The sequence below is a fragment of the Micropterus salmoides genome, unplaced genomic scaffold, assembly GCF_014851395.1.
Source record: "Micropterus salmoides isolate LMB-PRFRI ecotype aquatic unplaced genomic scaffold, ASM1485139v1 Ms_hic_scaffold_2, whole genome shotgun sequence".
Taxonomy (NCBI): domain Eukaryota; kingdom Metazoa; phylum Chordata; class Actinopteri; order Centrarchiformes; family Centrarchidae; genus Micropterus; species Micropterus salmoides.
The window spans coordinates 21,612,765-21,631,826 of record NW_024041150.1 but is presented as its reverse complement, the minus strand read 5'-3'; the positions used below and the strand labels follow the sequence as shown (position 1 = coordinate 21,631,826).

Genomic DNA, 19,062 nt, shown 5'->3' with positions numbered 1-19,062 from the left:
ATTTGAAGGTGAATAGCAAATCCAAAGACTTAAAATAAAGGGTTGTGTCCTTGTGGAGGATAACACCCTAATGATGTCAGAACTCTGCTTCTCAAACAATCAGTTTGTATCTGCTTGAGGTTGGCATTGTTTTCTTAAATTTGCCTGCTGGCTCTTTAGTTAGCAACCAAAGCCAAAAACAGCTATTTATGTTAACATATTTGGCTCCTCTCGAAATAAAAGCTCATAGTACTTTGGAGTGAATTTCAGTGCTGTCTTTGGCAGGGAACTCATCATTTTACTTCTGATAAATCCACATATTAAACAAACAATAGCCTAATAGCTTATGAATCATACAATGAATAGCAATTCCAAGGTTTTCAAAGGATTTGTCCTTATGGAGAATATTAAAAAGAAACTTCAAGAAAATGCGCTTACTATAACAGACAATATGCTTGACGTCAAGCGTTAATCTGTTTAGATGCATTGTCATTTAATTTTTCCATCTATGAATCTATCGGTTAGAAGATAAAATGACTACTAGCATCAGACAGAGGCAAGTTTAAAAAAACATCCTTTTCCCTAATTTGCCTGTTGGCTGTTTAGTTATCGAACAAACCCAGAAACAGCAGTTTACATTAACAGATCTGGCTCCTCTTAAAATAAAAACTTGTAGTATTATAAAGATGTGATTCCCAGCCTGGGGGTCGGAGGATAAATCGGAAGGGAATCAACATGATTAAAAAGATTGGAAATAAGATATTAAACATATTCTGCCAGATATTTTAACAGTTATTTTCTCTAATATTTGCATTTTTACTTCAGCCCGTCTGACATGGCATTTTTAAGGATCACAAGTCAAAATGGTTAGGATCCTCTGCTTTACAGTGAACACTATGGGAAAAAAGCAGAGGAATAAGAGGCAGCTTCTCACCAACACAAATGTAGAAACCAATCTACCTCGTCAGACCATTCAGTTATAACTTTCCTGGACTGACCTGAACTCATGCCAAAGCAATCTCCTCTAAATGCAGTTCCCATTGAGCCATCATTTGATCATTTGCGTCCAGCTAATTCGCCACAAGACACCCATGGTGCTGCGAGCAGTGGTTGCTAAGAGATTGGCTATTTGGCCGCACAGCCTCATTATTACAGTGAATCAGGTGTCTTAGTGAGAGGGAGCGAGTCTCTGATTTGCAGAAAAACTCAGAACAACAACTGAAAACAACTGCCTGAAGGCCAGCTTTGTGGTCGATGAAGAACACTGAGTCATCACCTCCCTCCAGCCTGTCTCACTCTCAATTCTGTCAGTGTTCACACCTCACACCAGCTCCTGTCCAACAACAATGAATAAGGGCACCGTTAGAATTAGGGAATGGAGAGAATAAGGCTGCTTTTCCTCACTGAGAATATTGTGTGGGTTCACTTTTTCGGTCTCCTCTGAGGCCTGTAGTTGGAGAAACTGGCTTCAATTTTGTGACTCACTGACTCACTGATGGCCAAATCTCAGAAGGGAGTCACCTTTGAAAAAGACAAGCTGTGAGTTGTGTGAAGCAAAGGCAGAGCCGCCGTCATGACGGCTGTTCCAACACATGGCGGGATATCAAGACTGACGCTAACAATAATGTCTAGTGATCTAAATTAGCACTTTTACCTTTTCACCTCGCTCTCCCATTTCACCCTGTTGGGAAAAAAGCAGAGTATTAAACACAGAAAAGCTCAGGGGGAGTTGGGTTCATTTGGGGTTTTATTGCAGCCACTAAGGGTCAGATTGTATCTGGGGTTAAGTTCATGTTAGATTATGAAAATTCTCTTGTGTTATGGCTGCTTTTTCCCCCAGACAGACCACGGAGTGTCAGAGAGTCCTTACTGAAAGATTAACAGGGCCAAATCCTACTTCAAATGTTTTTCACCACAATTTCAATTAATTAAAACCTGTAGCTACCGCTATCACATTTATTACTAAGAAGGTAACATGCTCTTATTGATATATTGGCAAATACAGATCATGTGACCATGATATCAAACAAAGATGAATGAAAAGACAAATATATGTGTTTTCTAAAGAAGAGTAAAAAAATGTATAATGAAAAATATGGTCAAAATAAGTGTCCAAACGTTAAAAAGAAGATAATGTTTCTTTGATGGGAAAGGATGCAAAAAATATTACATGACTTCCAAACACTAAAACTAAAAATATGATTGCCATGAATTTACAAGAATAAGAGCACACAGAATATGTGTGCACCACACCTTGGCTCCGGGGATACCGTCCAATCCTGGGATGCCAACATCCCCCTATGGACAGCATAACATACACACAGAGGCTGTATTCAGTGTGCTGTTTCAGCAATGTGATTTCAGGTTAGGAGATACAAAAAGCTTCACATTTCCTCATTAGAGAGCGATAACCTCTGACCCTAACAGAGGTTAAGTTTGTGTTGTGACTACACAGGTGTTGTGCATTTTCTGAAAAAGCTGATAACGGAGCAGTAGATGGGATAAATAGTTTATTTTACTATATTATAAGGAATAGACTCTGCACATGTTACCTTACAGCTACAACTGAATAAAAGCCATTCAATACCAATAAAGTTCAAAAAGATTTAATATTGAAACCGCAAATTATTATTCTCTATAAGTGGAGAAGATAAACAATCTGATTCAAAGCTTAATTATCTCTGGTGTGGTTCTGAACATGGGCAATTTAAGAAAGCCATGTCAATCTAATGAATGCCAGTCCAGTGCGTGTCTGAATCCCTGTTGTCTGCAGCGCTCACTGAGAAACCAATCTGAGTCCATCTGTTGCAAAAAACAATTAACCTCGTGACCTCTGCAAAGCCACCGCATCATTGGCCTTTTAGAAGAGGAGCAGCTTCTCTTCAACCCAGAGACACAACTTTAACCTGATAACGCTGATCAATAGCCAGTATTGAAATTAAATGTATTACTTAAGTTAAAATACACATTAATGTGCTGCTGGTCACATTGTAAAGAAACATCGTATATATGTTCTTTCTCACTTTCTTATTGTTTTCCTTTTCCACACAATGCTTTGCTTTCCAGAAGTATTGTGGGAATATCAGTGTGGATGATCCATCTATAGGGAGTAGCCCCTCAGCTACACACTAGTGTAGACGCTAGTGAAGCTCTTCATAAATGCTGGAATTGTGTATCGTCTATCAGCTCACATATGGGAGTCATTGACATAATGATGATGATATATTACCATAATGATGATGGAGTCTGATTAAAAACTCCTAAAGTGGGTGGCTGATAAGGTTTGCATTAGTGATCATGCCCTTATAGTGGATATCTATGTCAGATCAATATGTCTGCCAGTCAACCTGCCACTGCTGGCAGAGCATCCTTTACTGCTTTAGATTTCAACTTTCTGCATGAGTGAAGGCTACATACCATAACAAATTCTGTTTTATAACTGCATTGCACAGCATTGGAGTTCTATTTCATGGGTGCTGGCAAACCCCACTCTTTACACAAGTATGGAATTAGGCCTTCAGCTTTTGCTGTCTCTAGTGTCAGTATGGCTTTCACTCCAAAATGAAACTTCTATACTCTGGTTCTTGTTACAACCATGCGTGCCTCTTCATAAATGCATTCTTGAGATTTGAAAGATGTCGCCTCTCAAATCATCTCCCCATTCATTCTCGTTACCTATACCGTCGTTTGTTCTGGTAAAAAAATATGCTTTTCCATTTTTTTACCCATTGTGAAACACCTGCACTGTGTCTCCTTTATTTGCTTTGAGAATGAAATGCAGAAACGAGCCGAGAATGTGAGCAGAATCACAGGCAGCTTGAAACTGTACTTTGTGGTTAAGACTTGAAGATGCAGCCCAGGGGATTTCTCCTAAATAGGACAGCGGTTTGAAATTGTCAGAACGCATGGCAGAACTTCTTTAATATGAAAAGTGCAACACACAGCCATAAAGACTTATGAAAACTCTTAAGCATGTTAAAGTGAGTCTTTTGAAGAAAAAAAAAATTCAGGTGTGGGTGAAAGTTAGCCTTCTGAACTTAATGTGTAGTATTATGTGAGGGACCCATGTTCGGGCTAAATTTAGAGGGGCTGCTAAATTTAATTGAAACGAGTTATGAATTTGCTGCAATTAAAAATATTCATCTGAACAACACAGTTAAGTCTTATAGGGTCAGTGTGTATGTTTAGTGGCATCTAGTGGTAAGGATTGCGAATTGCAACCAACAGCTCGAGGTGCATTCATGTGCTCCTTGGATAGTCCCATTTCCCGAGTTGTGAAGTCGTTCTTCCGACTTCAGCGTGTGTTCATGTGCTCTTAAGTTGGAATGTGGAACCAACATGGACGCTACTGTGTTGGATTAGTATTATCAGAGCATGTAAATAACACGCAGACATCCGGTTCACTGTACATGGACAGCAAACTAACCGTTATAGCCATATTACTTAACTTGAGCAGATTCATCATTTACCATATTTATAAAGATTTTCTATTGATGTGGGAGAAAGTGGTATCTTGCTTTTATAAAAGTCAAAGAAAAGAAAATAAGTACTTTATCTAAATGTATTAATTCTAATGGCAAAATTCCACATTCATATTTAAGCAGTAAAAAACTTGTACTTTTTCTCCAGGTGGTACATTATATCAATATAATAATTATTTTTAAAAAAGGCTGTAAAAACAGTCAGCATCACGCAATTTGGCTCTGGTGACTTATATTTGTTATCTGTACCTAAGGGCCGTTCAGAGTTCGGTATGAGGGCCTAGCTATTCTACTCCCTCCAACACACTGCAGACTGACTTGCAGGTAAGAAATCTGATCTCCTTTGGTGAACTTAAACACCGGATGAAGACTTGGAACTAGATGCAATTAATTGTTGTCACTATACTGTACTTATAAGTGGTCTTAAAGTTATACTGTTTATTTGTGTTTTTCTTTGTTGAAAGTCCTTTGTTATTGTGGGTTTGCTTTGTGTTCGTATTTGTAACTGTGTAACTCTGTCAATATGCGGCAGTTTTGGCCAGGTTTCTCCTGAAAAAGAGGTTTTAAATCTCAATGAGATCATCTGGTTAAATAAAGGTTAAATAAAAAACACATGTTCCTCTTTTAATATCTTTCTATAATATATCCTACCCCTGGCAAAGTTTTTATCATGTCTTCTTATATATTTGTATACTGTTCTGTATACTTATTTATGTCCCATGTACACTTTATTTCTCTTTTTGCAATAATGATTTAAGGAGGGGGAAAAAATCTGATTATTCCAACACCACATGACTGCACCATCAGTCACTGCTCAAACCTCCCTTTCCATGTGCAGAGGAGAGGCTACAGTGGCCGACACGCTCTGTTGGCTCTTGTGCTAATACATGTGGTCCTCCATTTGTTCAAATTTCACTTAATTTCTTACTTCTAATAAACCAGTCGACTACTTCTGCTAGGGTATTCTTCTTCCTTCTTCTTCATACATATTCAACATAGTGACAAAACGCACTCTGTAGAGCAGTTTGTCCGTTCGGGCTACTGTAGAAACATGGCAGCGCAACAGCGCCAGTGGTGTATGTAGATAGAAATGACTCATTCTAAGGTAAAAATAAAAGGCAACGGTTCATTATGTAAGGTCTTTTATACACCACTGAAAACAGAGTTATGCATATTATACTGCATTTCTGTCCTCCTAAATATTACACACTTCAAAACCTTTTTTAAAAAGTGAAAGACTTTATTAATAAAAACAATTTTGCAGCAGCTCCCATTTTCTTCAGTGAAAACTAATCTGAACAACTAGTCAACGGCCAAAAAGAGGAGCATAGAAATTGTATTGTTTGCATATTTCTTTATAAAAGTAACCTCACCTTCAGTCCATCAACACCTGGGACGCCAGGAAGGCCGAGTGAACCCTGAGAAATAAACACAAAGACCTTTAGGTGTCTTTACGTTCAACAATCACACTGTATTTCACTTGCAAAGAAGCTGACAATGCAGAATTATGGTTATCAACAACACCCCAAAGAAAGATCAAGTCATATACTGTTAAAAAATAGTCATACACAGACGCAGGATTAAACAGCCTACAGAGGCGCCTCTGAGCAGGCCTGTCTATTGTTACCATCCCCACTTCAGCACGTACACTCAGTGTGTGCTGATCTTATAAAACCAGGCCAGAATAAATATTGCATGTCATATTTTAAGATCCGCTAAGTTATGGACTATACAGGCAGAGAGGAAGACCGGGATTTGAGAATAAATCTGTTGAGTTTCAAAATGAGAAAAGAGAAAGTAAAAAAACAAAAGGCTTTAAAGATACTTTGGCTCTTGTGCTTGCAAGTACTCCTTTAACTTACTTAAAGCAGATGATTTAGACTCTGAGGTTTTACCAAGCATGTTTTAATGAACTCCCACTCTCTTGGATAGTGGTTTGCTTATGCTGGCTATTGGTGCTTCTTCGTAATAAAAGTAACTTACTGTTGCCATGGTCACATTTTTAGATGTATCAGAGATGAGTGAAACAATAAAAAATAATAACCAGGTCTTATTAACCAGAATATAAATTGAGATGAAGGAGAATAGAGAGTGGATCACATTACAGTGGGAAAGTTAATGAAAAATATTGTTATTATTATTATTATTATCATATAAGTTAAAATGTAGGATTCACACTCTACTTTTTATCATGTAATGACAACAAACCAATCACCAAGGTGATGAAACTTGAATAACTGTTGATGTCGGCCCTCTGCTAAACACAGCACTGCACCAGATCTAATTGAGTAGCCTTTGGGCCTGGCTTATGAGTCATTAACACGGCGGTGTGTCATCATTGACCCCTCCACACTCCTTCCACGCCGACGGGAGGCCTTGCCGACAGATGACAGCGCAGACAGGAAGTGTCTGATTGGGTTACACTGAACAAACACTGGCAGCTACCTGATGGCTGGATATGGCTTACATCTGTTCCCCACATCAGTGCCGCCAGGGACACACAGCCTGTATCGCAGCACTTAGCTCCAGGTTCTCTGTTCTCCGTCTTTCTCCTTCTCTGTCAGTCTTTTTCTTTCCCTCATTGTGCTGTTCGAGCCTTAACGCTCCTCTTGCCTTCTTACTTGCCCTTACTGTGCCCCTGTATCACTAACGTCCAAGTAAACATATTCATGTTTTGTTTTAAGAATTTGAAAACAGAGAAAGCTCCTGTTCAATGTGAGATGTATTTTTGATGTAACTCGGTAGATAACCAAGTCAGAGAATGTCGTTTTATTTGATCTAAAAGAAAAATAAGAAATATCAGGGGAACAAGAAACTATTTTCTAGTCTTACCTTCTGCCCTTCAGGCCCCTCAGGTCCCTATAAATGAAAAGAGGCAGAGAGTGTGAGTGGAAGAGAAACAGAACAAAAAGAGTACATGTCAGATGAAATAATATGATTTCCACAGCCAATATGGTCACAGCGGAGAGACTGGCAAGGCTTTCGGTAGGATTTCATACAGTGAGCACACACCCTTCAGGCAGAACCGAATCACAATCAGTCCCTTGTTTTATTCTCCGGCAAAGAATGAGAATCACTCTGTGCCTTCTTTTCATCGAGCTTCCCCATAATCTCTAATGAGACCATGAAAAACAAAAACTTTTATATGGGTTTATCTTTTATGTTGATCTCCTTCTTTATTCATTTTAGCGACTGTAAAATCTTATTTGGCTGTTCCACATTTTAAGTCCACAGTCCAACACATAGAGAGGTTCATTATCTAAATGGGCCATTAGTTGGAGAGCCTTACAAAGCTAAGAATTTAGACAGGGCATATAAGGCGCCACATCTTTAACTGAGATTTAACACAGTGATAGATGTGTCTGGGAGGACAGCTTCTATTTTCAACCTGCCGTTTACCACAGTGAAACCAGACGCCATGTTGGATCCTCAACCTCCTCCACCAGAACCTGCTTAAAAAACAGCAACTTTATGACTAGAAATGAGAAACCAAGCCCAAAGTTAGTTCCTTCCATGTTGGCTTCACTAGAATCTGAACTATTGCAGTAACCCACAGCAGTTCATCAACACCTTTACACTTGGCTGTTATGACACCTCGTGTTGGCCAACATTTTCCTCACTGTCAGCTCAAGATCCACAGTAAGTGGTGCTATTTGGCTCATCGCTCTCAGTTGGGTCGAGGCCAGGCAGACCTTATGCCACACAAGCCCTCTACAACAACAACTTTCCAAACTTTATTCGTGTGGATGGAGCATAGTTGGCAAAACCTAATAAGTGGCCCTCTGGTGAGTGTAAAAGGTTTGTGTGCCTGTATTCAAAAGTAGCCAAAAAGGACGCACTCGGGTTGAAATGTTTGACTGTCGGTGCAAATATTTGTGAAGAAGAAGTTTAGTTTGGTGGCGGCCAATTTATGTGTGTGGCCAAAGCACCAACAGCTCCTTGGCTTAGCTAAACAAGGACAATAATAATGACCCATTTTCTGAGAATAAGTATTGTTTACGTTTTGTTGATGAAACAAAGTGCTCACCAAGTAACTGAAGCTCAAAACTTTCCCATTTACAAAACTAGCCCGTTAAAATCCCTGCTGCAACAAGTTCTCACATTCATTTACAGAAATGGCCCACACAGTTGCAGCTCATTTATAGTGCATTCCATGTGCACTTATAACAAAAACCTCAATGAACAACTTTCATTTTCCGGACCAACCAAGAAAAAGGTTTTCTTCTCCTGCTTGCCTGTAAAAGCCTTTGTTAGCTATCCTCAGTAGGGTTTGGTAAACATCTTTATGACCCACTAGGTATGTGAGAGCATGTGTCACTCGCCTGAGCGCTAATTAGCTTGGCTACATCTGAGAGCACTCAGGAGCTACTGGCTGAAAGGGAGATTTTTCAAAAAGTCAAGAGTCCTTGAGGAAGTCTTGGTCCTGGCTCTTTTGTTCTCAAATGTGGTCCCTGACATTGCTAGAAAATTAAAATTGAGAAGAATCCAAACGTGTTCATTAAAGAGGATAATTATTTAAACTAAAAGCACTCACTGCGGCAGCACATGCTCAGCATATCGCACCTTAGCAGCCTCATTTAACATTCATAAAAGAAAAGAATCCAAGTGCAATATCAACAGGATACCTATTGAAGTCGAGCATCCGAGCACAAATACAAAGTGCTGAATGTTTGGTGCTTTCATCCATGTCTCGGAAATGGCAAACAATGAAGCCAGGTAAATTCCCACACTCAGTATGCAGTTGAACCCTCCGCCAATTGAAGAGCTTCCAGAGTGTGCATTTCTTGTTCATCATTTACAACACAAATATTTTGACTGATCATAGCTCAGAAAAGCTGCATATCGGAGCTTTAGAGAGGCAGGTTCAGAGTTTCTGTTTCACTGTTAAGATCTTTTTAAAAGCTTTGCCATATAACACTGCTACTTACATTAAACTAAGGTACTTTCAGATTAAATGGAAAATTATTCTTTTGATTTATCTGATATTATTATGTTTCGACAACCTGGGTCTTATTGTCTTAAGTTTGGCCAGTGTAGCTAATGGTTAGCATAACAGTGAGCTCACCACCATCACTGTAGAGATTGTGGACATGTGTGCTTTATTTAAACTGTGCACATGACTTTTCGTTTTGTAAAACATTTAAATCGCACCAGCATTACTGCTAACTGTAAACAAAACGCTAACAAGGACAAAGTTTTCACCTTTATTAATTCATACAGTATTATACTGACCTACAGGCTCCAGTAGGTTAAATGACAGTTTACATTGTATAATTAGTTTAGTATAAGTATAATTAGTTATTATATAAAAGTTTTAAGCTTATTCTGATATATTTTAGAATATTTCACTTCCACTGTGTATAGGCAAATTAATGCATGTAAAACTACTTACATGAATGCCACATTATCAGGATTTGGTAGTCTCCACTATAATTACATCCCAGTCCCAACAGTCCCAAACCCAAAGATCAAACGGAGAAACCAAAACCTAATGACTTTAGTATTTCTAAAACCCTGTCTGTACAGTAGGCATAGTGCCTAAAACTATGACAATAAGACCCAAGTTGTAAAAGAAAAAAAAAATTTCCCTTTTAGAACAAACAGATTTTTTACACAGGGAAAAAAAGCTTTATGCCCGTTACTGTCAACATTTTCCACAACATTGTTGTCCATGTCCTAAGTCATTTCCTCACATCTTTATTCCTCATGTTTGGCTTCACATTCAAAGAAAACGTAGTCAAGGACACCAAAGTAATTATAGGTATGTCCTCATTATACAGGCATTTCTAGATGCATGCCTAAAATTTCTAAGGTGAGTCACTGGTGCATTGTGGGTAGTTATAGAATGAACAGGATGTAAAAGAGGAGCACCAAAAAGCAGATGGAGTAGGATTTTTTTCCGGACGGAAGACTGCATACAACACACCACTGGTTTTCCATATTTAGTCTTTTTGAAGCACAATCAAGTCCCAAATGAAAACTGTGTGCAAGGCTGCAAGCCACCTTTACAGAGCTGAAGACTCTGTTAATTTACCCCAGAGAGACCTTATGGCACAGATGATTTTAAATTCAGTCCTGAAAATATTACTTCTTCTTCTTCTTCCTCCCACCTCCCCCCTCCTGCTTGTTGCTCCATATAAGCCTAATCCTTCTAACCAACACCATATGTCCTGGAAGGCTGCTGGAAAACTCTGGAATCTACTTTTGCCTCCTTAACAATAGCATCTACATCAAAATACGCTGAGCTGTGTCAAGTGGGCGCTAGCTCTGAGAGCACTGTGAAAAAAGCAAAGGCTGGTAAAGGACCGACCTCAAAATCCCTACCTCGAGTTGACTTGTGCAGATCTGAAAGTGCCAATCAAAGATTATCCTTTCAGCTCGCTGCACAAAGTGGAGCCTATCCGTCTAGTTGCTTATGCAGATCTAATTCATATTGATTTTCAAAGACCAATCAAGGGTGTGGACTGGTATAGTGTGTCTGGAGGGAGAATGTCTTTTTATTCCCTCTCCAGAGGTTTAACAGCCCAAATGATCACTTACAGAAACTTTTCTCTCTAATCCATTATCTTATTTTTGTTTTTTTCTCCTTCTCCAAAGAGTAGCAAACAAACTGCTGTTGGCTGGAAACAGAAGCTCTGAATCTTTTTACAACCTCTGGGACATGCTTATCTCACGCTGTTTTTTGGGAGGGGTGGGGTTGGGGGGGGGTATTTCTAAATTATGACATTATTCCTTGTTAAAAGTACATTAGTGTCATGCTGCGTATATACTCAGGAAATAGTATGCCTTATTTCAATTATTACAGTGAGCAGCGCTTATTCTTTATTCAGAGCTCTGCGCGAGGCCTCTGAGCTTATTTTGAATGGGATTCACCATTCATCTTTTGGAGTAATGCTCTGGCTGCTGTCATGAGCAGTTGTGTAAGCACTGGAGACTTATGGGAGCACACCTGGGACCACTGGGAAATCTGTTGCAAATTTTACATTTATGGCACTGTGAATTTTGAAACAAAACTGTGCTGCTTACAAAGCTATTAGCACAAGGGGGTGTAATGGGTAAAACATATAATTAAAGCCAACAAAAGCTGGAAACTAAAAAAACAGCAAAAAAAACGCAGACAGAGGGAAGTGTGTTAAGTGACCTAAAAATGATAAGCCGTTTTAGATTTAAACTCCTCTTACTCTCTAGTTAATGTGTCTCTCTCGCCACCTAAGCCTCACCATTCTCTATTTTGTCTCTCCATTTCTTTCCAATCCAGAGACTCTTTCCACACCCTGGAAAAGGTCCGAGAAGATGGAATCAGAGATGAAAGCGCTTGATAGCACCTCCTCTGTCAGCTTCACTTACTCTCCCCTGCACTTGTGAAAACTGACATCACCGGGTGTTTTCACATGTCACGTTTTCCGTCTTTGCTGTCTCTGGAATTTGGCTTGACCTATTCAATGTAGCTTTTATGAAGAAACTTCAATCAAATCCTTTATTTACTGAACACCACAAGCAGTATCTAGTTACTGTTAACTGGAACAGCTTGTCCCTGCCGTACAAGGGGTTTTGTGAGAGAAAACTAACGTTTTTGCAGAGTATCATAAAATGTGTCATTAATATTCACCATAGTACCCATAAGCCACATTATGAGTATTATCTCGTAAAGTAAATGTACATTTAAGAAGCATCCTAAGTGGCAGTATGCCTGATTGCTTTGTCAGTGAAAAAAAACAAGATCTGAATTAATAAACTCTGTTGTAGTGAATGTTTGATAATGTCACAGTTGGTTGGTTGGCAAATTAAATACATCCAGGAAAAACAATACATATTTTTACAAAATTAGAACACTGTTATAGTAACTTTATCAGTGTAAGAAGGGCAGTCAGTCAGTGAAGGCTACTACCACAACAGAAATTATTTAAAAGAAAGCATTATTGGATTATTCCACAAATTATTTACTGCAGAATGACATTTTAGAAAGACAAATTAGATGATTCTCCTACCTGTACAGTTAATATGAAGCTACCTCCAACAGGCGGTTAGATCAGCTTAGCTTAAAAACTGGAAACCGGGGATAACAGCTAACCTGACTCTGTCCAAAGGTAAAATTCAGCATACCAGCATCTCAAGCTCACTAAGAGCTTACCGAAGTGTAAAAACAACACTTTGTGGTTATGTGCCAGACTATTTTGTCTGTTGGAGTTTTGTCATTGCTGTTAAGGTCGCCAGGGAGCCAAGGAAGACTTGTGCTTTTGTGGTCTTGTGTGTGCTGCTTGTGTGTGTGCTAAGATATGCTTAAAAGCTGCTATTTGTAGCCTCATTTTTACCTGATATGAAAGTGAAATCAATATTCTCATCTTACTCTTAGCAAGAAAGTGAATAAATGTGCTGTATTTCCCCAAAATGTTAAACAGTTCCTTAAAGAAAGCTAAATGCACTGATTCCTAATTGCTAACTTAGCATCTAAGTTCAGCTACAGATCATGACCAAAATGTGATTCCAAAAGGATAAAGTGTGTGCTTACCATGGGTCCTGTTTCTCCAGGCTCTCCTGGATCACCCTGTAGTAAATATGAAAAACAGCCAGTTAATGGTTAATTTCTTCTTTGAAAAATTGAGAACACGCATGGAGTTTTAAAATGATCATAGACAGCATTCTGAGTAAAACAAGTCAAACATTTGGTTGAAAAAAATACAGTATTTTCCACATTATGGTCAAATTCCCCATTCGTTTTAGTGTTTGGCCACTATGGTGCATAGGGCCGAGGTTGCCAAGTAAAATCAGCATTGTTCTGCTCATATACCACGTTGGCTGGGAGGCGTTTATCATGCTGTGACACCTGTACCCTTCACTGTCTCCGTCCAACAACCTTGTTCTAGTCTCCGCTTTCGGTTCTGGCCTGACTCTTGGATGTTCCTGCAGTTCTCAGGGTAGAAAAAAGACATATGCCATGTTCAAACTTCTTTGCCAAACCCATGCTTGAACATTATTCCATTTTGCCTCTTTGTGACATTTACAGGACCATTTTTGCTACCCTCCTTCTGTGTGATTCATGGCAGGAGAAATAAATCATGAGAGAAATAAAGCGCCCCAGCGAGAGAAATTTAGTTTCTTGGAAAACGCAACAACTATTGCGACTGCAACTGAAAGAACTGAAAACAATAATCGTCAAAAACTTGGAAAGAAACAGATAAACAACACTTAATATTTTTGCACTCCCACTGTGATCTCTGCCAAGACAATAAAGATCAGCTGGAGCCCTCGGAAGGTTTTATGGCTAAACATAATTGACAGGCCTTTTCTGTTTCTTCTTTCTCTCACAGGCAGAGTTCACATAAATTAGTGTGATGCCAGTGACAAGCTTAAAGACATGGAAAATGTTACGTTATAATGAAAAACAACCAAGTAAACATAAATCCATAGAGTGAAGCATTCTCTTGGGAGCATATTCATGTTTAGCTTAAGACATTAGGGCAATGAACCGCACCGTAGCTTGTCTAGTCTCCATTAGAAAGGTTTTCATTGGGATAAACCCCCCCGGCACTGAGTCAAAGTCAATTGAATATGAGTACAAAAAGAGCTGAACTTGTTTTTCTCATTAAGGAAACAATGCAGCACTTTTTAAAGGAAAAATCCACAGAATTTCACTGATCCAATGCCATTTTGATAATACACTGACTGCAAAAGAAAATCTTCAGTTCAGTCTAATCAAACATCTTCAGATGGAAGGTGACAATCAATACTCACTGGTTGACCAGGTAAACCTCTGGGCCCATCTTTCCCAGTGTCCCCTGGAGGCCCCCTTGGCCCTGGAGGGCCCGGTGGCCCCGGAGGTCCAGGTGGTCCTGCTTGCCCTTGATCTCCCTGTGTGGCAAAATAACACATTTTAACATCATTACTGTGTGATATTGTAGGATCCAATGAGACTGGAGCCACTGCAGTTAAATGATAATGAAGAGGGAGTAGTGCAATGATCTCGTGGGTGGCTAGGGCTGCCTCCATTCATAACAGGGAACAGTTTGCATTTTGGGTCTTATGGCTAAAGCTAGCATACAGAAGATGGAACTGCAATGTGATTTATAGCTGAAATAGTAATCCCCTAAAATGCATGCATTCCTAAATGGACTTAATGAGTCGAACTGGGGTTGTGCATTAGGCACCAACTGAAAAGAAGTCTCATTTGTAAAGCTACAATAATCAGAGTGAAAACATACTGAAAATGTGTGGTCCATTACTATACTGGATTATAAAGAAACTCTAAGTAAACATCCAGCAATCTAACTGGCAGGGAAAGTGCTTCAAGTAGTGCCATGACAGTAATTCATTTTACCTTAATAAAACCTTTCTCTAAAAAGAAATTTCCCTTTAACAATAACAGAAGAGAGGTTTGTCTGAAGGCTTGCATGCAAACTGCAGAATGCCCAGAGAGGAGTGATTCAGTGAGACCTGGCACGATGGACAGAGAGAAGAGTGAGGACACAGCCACTACCTTAATGAGCCGCCGCTTTATGAGCTGCTGGTCAGCGGAAAGAAAGCCATGATTGATCTTAGGGAAGACCATCTGAGCAGGTGTGTGAGGTCAAGAGGTCGTAGATCAGAGGTGAGAGAAGGTTGAAGAAGGATGAGGTCCCAGAAGAAGAAGAAGGAGGAGGAGGAAGGCAAATGCAAAAAGAAACAGTTTTTGTTAGAAAGGCCTGTGTTCATGAACCCCCGGTCCAGCGCCTTCACAGATGGGGGGAGAAATCCACACTTTTTGTTCGGAAGTCTGGGCTTTTATTTTGGAACCAGAGCCCATAATTACCACCTCAGGGGTGCGAGGGCGCCACAGCGAGCTCACAGTCCCCAGGAAAATGGGAATTTCTCCTCCTCTATGAAAACGCTGTCATCATCTTCATTGCGCCTGCTACTAAGTCAGACCCCGGGAGCTGCACACACTGAAACCAGCGTGGTCGACCTTCTGAGTTGAGACAGATTTCTAACCTTGTTCCTTTCAAAGCATGCATTATTCTGCTAGTGTCCATTGGTATTAAGTGGCTTCATCCATCGCTGAAACAATCCTCGAGGCCAAATTGGTGGATTGAAGGATTTGTGGTGAACCATGGGCATGAGCTTTAAAAAAACATTTAGCCACTTTGGTTCATCATCAAGTATTCCTCTTGGAGTTCCTTCCACTTATTTTAGCATCAATGGACACGTTCCAGACCATGTCTTGATTTCAGGATGCCGATTCTTGTTCCAGTCAGCTACATACTACTGGGTTGAAAAAGGCCACCTTTGCTTTCAATTGGGAACCGGGCATGCAGCATGAAACCAAAATCTCGAGTGACTGAAAGACTGGTAGTGGCAGTGGAGGAAGAGGATAACGATTGACTGGCTGTGATTAATTAGATGGGGTTTTTCCTGTGCTTTGTCAATCATCAGGCTTTGAGAAAAAGCAGCCGACAGTTATTCATTTACTCCCAGTGTGTGCTGCGGAGGGGTCGGACAGAGCAGCTAGGCCGCACCACCACCGACAAACCTTGACAGTCAGGATCTGATTGCTGTGCAAAGCAGCCAGCGTAGGGAGACCAGGCAATCCCTAAAGGGACAAACAGCAGAACATGGCACAACACACACAACATTCAAACACTGGGTGAACAAAAACAGTTAAAGGAGGAAGAAGATAAGCATACTACTTCTACATATTCTTACAAAATTTGTGAAATAAGCTGTATATGTGAAATACTGTAACATGCATTTGAGGGGTTTTCACGAAACTGTCAAAAGCCAACATCAGTTTAAATGTCAAACAATTAGTTTTGACGACATTTCTATTCAGGCCTAAACAACAACTTTTATCTTGAACATTCACCATGTTAAAAAGTCCAAGTTTATTCTCAGCCGTGAAACAGTGTCTACAATGGCACTGAGATCATCCCGTGAGTGATTGCTACACTGTCATAGCGAAATAACCGTTTCCTGTTGTTTTGTTCAGACAAAACATGTGTTGAGATGATTATCATAGAACAGACTTTGAGCTATAACACGCTGGTAAACTGAGGAGCTGTATTTGTATTGTTCATAGAGTTTTGGGGAACATCAAGGGATTGAGATGTTCACTGGAAATTCAATCAAATGGTTTCAAATTCCCTTGTCAACAATTGTCGAGACAGATGTGATCCACTCATGAAAACTAAATACAAGAAGAAAGCATCGGGCCATCTCCTTGTAAAAAAGAGACAAGGGTTTATAGCTGAATGCTAACTTTCATCTGAATCCAGAAACAATGACATATCGTCAGCTCAACATGGTTTTGAATGTTATACTCAAATAAATGCTCTCCATTAAGTTTCATTGACTATCATTAATTATTCCCTTTGGGGATGTTGTCCATACTTAAACACATATGTATTATTTCTTTGATTGTAACAAGTCTTTTAGAGTCGTATTGCCATATACAGTAAATGTCCACTGAAACATGAAGTGACCATTTGCAAAACCTCTCCCCCAGAGATCGTCCAATCATAGCTTAGCAACAAGCTAAAGTGATATTCATGGGGCTGTAATTACACTCGGCATTTCAAGTTTTAGAGGGTTTTGTCTTTTTTTCAAGCCTTTCCTAAACACAAAAATGCAAAGAATGGATTTAACAGTTCATTTGTCTGCACTAACGTAAGCCACATTCGTTAGCATGTCTGACTAAATAGCTTACTACCTACAGCTGTAATAGAGCTACTCCCAAAGCCAAGGAGAGTCTCATAAAACTGGAAAAATACAGTTTTAAAATATGAACAAGTACTATGTAAGCTGCCAAACATGTTTATGTTAGAAATAAATAATAGTCTGATTTCTTTAGTTCTAATGCTAAGTGTATAGAAGAATATGCAAAGATTGTACCACATTGGTTGTTCAGTTATTGCATATTCCCGTGTTTATGTTTAAGCTGCAGGTGTAAACATCCAACCTGATTGAATTGATGAAAGTATTTCTCATAGACTGGCACACTAGGATAAACATTCCCTTGAAGAGATCAGTCTTCCTCTATATTCAAGCTTAAGATAAAATCTGGCCTATCCAAACATGGCTTTGGTGCCATCTCTCTGGTTTTCCAAAGATAATTCAAAAAGCATGGTTCATTAAGAATATGACTATCAAGGCAGGTGGATTTAATTGAGCACGGCATGCAGAACAGAGCAATGGATACTCTTACACTGCAGACAATAGCCATGCTGTGTCTCACTAGGTTTGAAGCGCAAATATTTCTCAAGTTATTTACAACCTCAAACATGTTGAGGACAAAGAAGGAAGTGCTGGATCACAGTCAGCAGGGAATGGACAATACAAAGAGTCCATCAAAATGTAGTGGCTCATGTGTAGGCTGGCACAGTGTTTTCTGGGTTGGAGCCTTTGAAGATAAAAAGATTATCTGACCAAAAAACAGTAGTTTGAGCTTTCGCTGCAGAGGAAGAGACTAGGTGTGGGTTAGAGCTCACTCTACATTGCCTCTTTGCTGATGTCTATGTGTGAGAATGATAATGACATGGCGGTTGACAGAGAATCCTAACCATTTACAGATTGCTTTGTTTTGCTTTTCTCCTCCAAAACGGATGTTGGTTATTTGGTGAGGAGTTCTATTGCTATGTATTCGCCTGAAGCAAATGACAACAACTATAGTAAACAAAAAGCGAGATACAAGGACAATCAGCAACAGCCATCAAAAGACACATGGCCAGAAACAGTCTCTCCCTGACCACACCAAACACACAAAACATCCCAAGAAAATACAGGCTGTGGCATTTTCTAAATATCTATATGTGGAGTGGATTACCAAGTCTGTGCACAGATGGCTTTAATACATTAAGAGAGGAATAATACATTCATTTGAAGCCTCAGATTTGGCAACAATCCGACACCTCAATTTTATCTCAAGTGAAATTCATTTTAAGGCTCCTGATTTCATTTGAACAGTCGACTGTAAAACACTTCTTTGTTCATGACTGAAAAGTAAAATCCTGGAAATTACATAATCACAGTCTCTTTATTTTGGAAGAACATTGCAAACTGGTCAAATCTCCCGATGTGAGAAGTAAAGTACTTGACAAACAAGGGCAGATTCTTTCATAAATTTTTCCTCTAACTGACTTCACCAACCTTTGCCTGACACCTGTAGCTCGTGCCATCCGTCAAAAAGACCACACACCTATCCTGGTGATACGCGTTGCTAGTAACTCCTGTTAATTATAGCACTCGAACGGTGGCCACACATGTTTGTCAAAACTGGCCAATTTATTATTTGTTGCTTTGTTAACCTTTGACTTTTGGATGTGGCCTTTGCCCTTTGGGGCCGACAAATGGCTGACCCTGACATGTGGGGAGCAGGCAGAGGAAGTGTGTGTCTGTGAGTAAATTCTACTAGCCATGTGGCAATTCTCACACTGTCTTTGGCCACAAAGGATGAGGGGTTTTGACTTCACCCTTTGATTTGACGCTAGAAGACACATCCTCACCAGATATACGGCATTATGGGTCATCTGTGCAGGGACCTTATTACGACCCATATTTACGTTTATTATTAGGTCTCATCTAACATACACAGGAGACTGGGGTTCATGTCCTGTGTGAAACCAAAACTGTGTAC

The 19,062-nt window shown here is 39.6% G+C and overlaps 1 protein-coding gene across 9 annotated transcripts in view; it reads right to left on the bottom strand.

The window, feature by feature from the left end:
- Nucleotides 1-19,062, bottom strand: part of LOC119912977 (collagen alpha-1(XXV) chain) — a 152,043-nt gene that overhangs the window by 30,394 nt on the left and 102,587 nt on the right. For 7 of the 9 annotated variants that reach the window (XM_038732274.1, XM_038732275.1, XM_038732267.1 and 4 more), the window contains exons 7-13: nucleotides 14,935-15,006; nucleotides 14,193-14,309; nucleotides 12,970-13,005; nucleotides 7,293-7,319; nucleotides 5,834-5,878; nucleotides 2,233-2,277; nucleotides 1,634-1,660 (exon numbers count right to left, since the gene is read on the bottom strand). In XM_038732274.1, coding sequence (XP_038588202.1) covers nucleotides 1,634-1,660; nucleotides 2,233-2,277; nucleotides 5,834-5,878; nucleotides 7,293-7,319; nucleotides 12,970-13,005; nucleotides 14,193-14,309; nucleotides 14,935-15,006 — 369 coding nt within the window. Of the gene's footprint in view, nucleotides 1-1,633; nucleotides 1,661-2,232; nucleotides 2,278-5,833; nucleotides 5,879-7,292; nucleotides 7,320-12,969; nucleotides 13,006-14,192; nucleotides 14,310-14,934; nucleotides 15,007-15,963; nucleotides 16,024-19,062 lie in introns of all 9 variants that reach the window. The other 2 variants (XM_038732270.1, XM_038732273.1) reach the window with 2 other exon arrangements.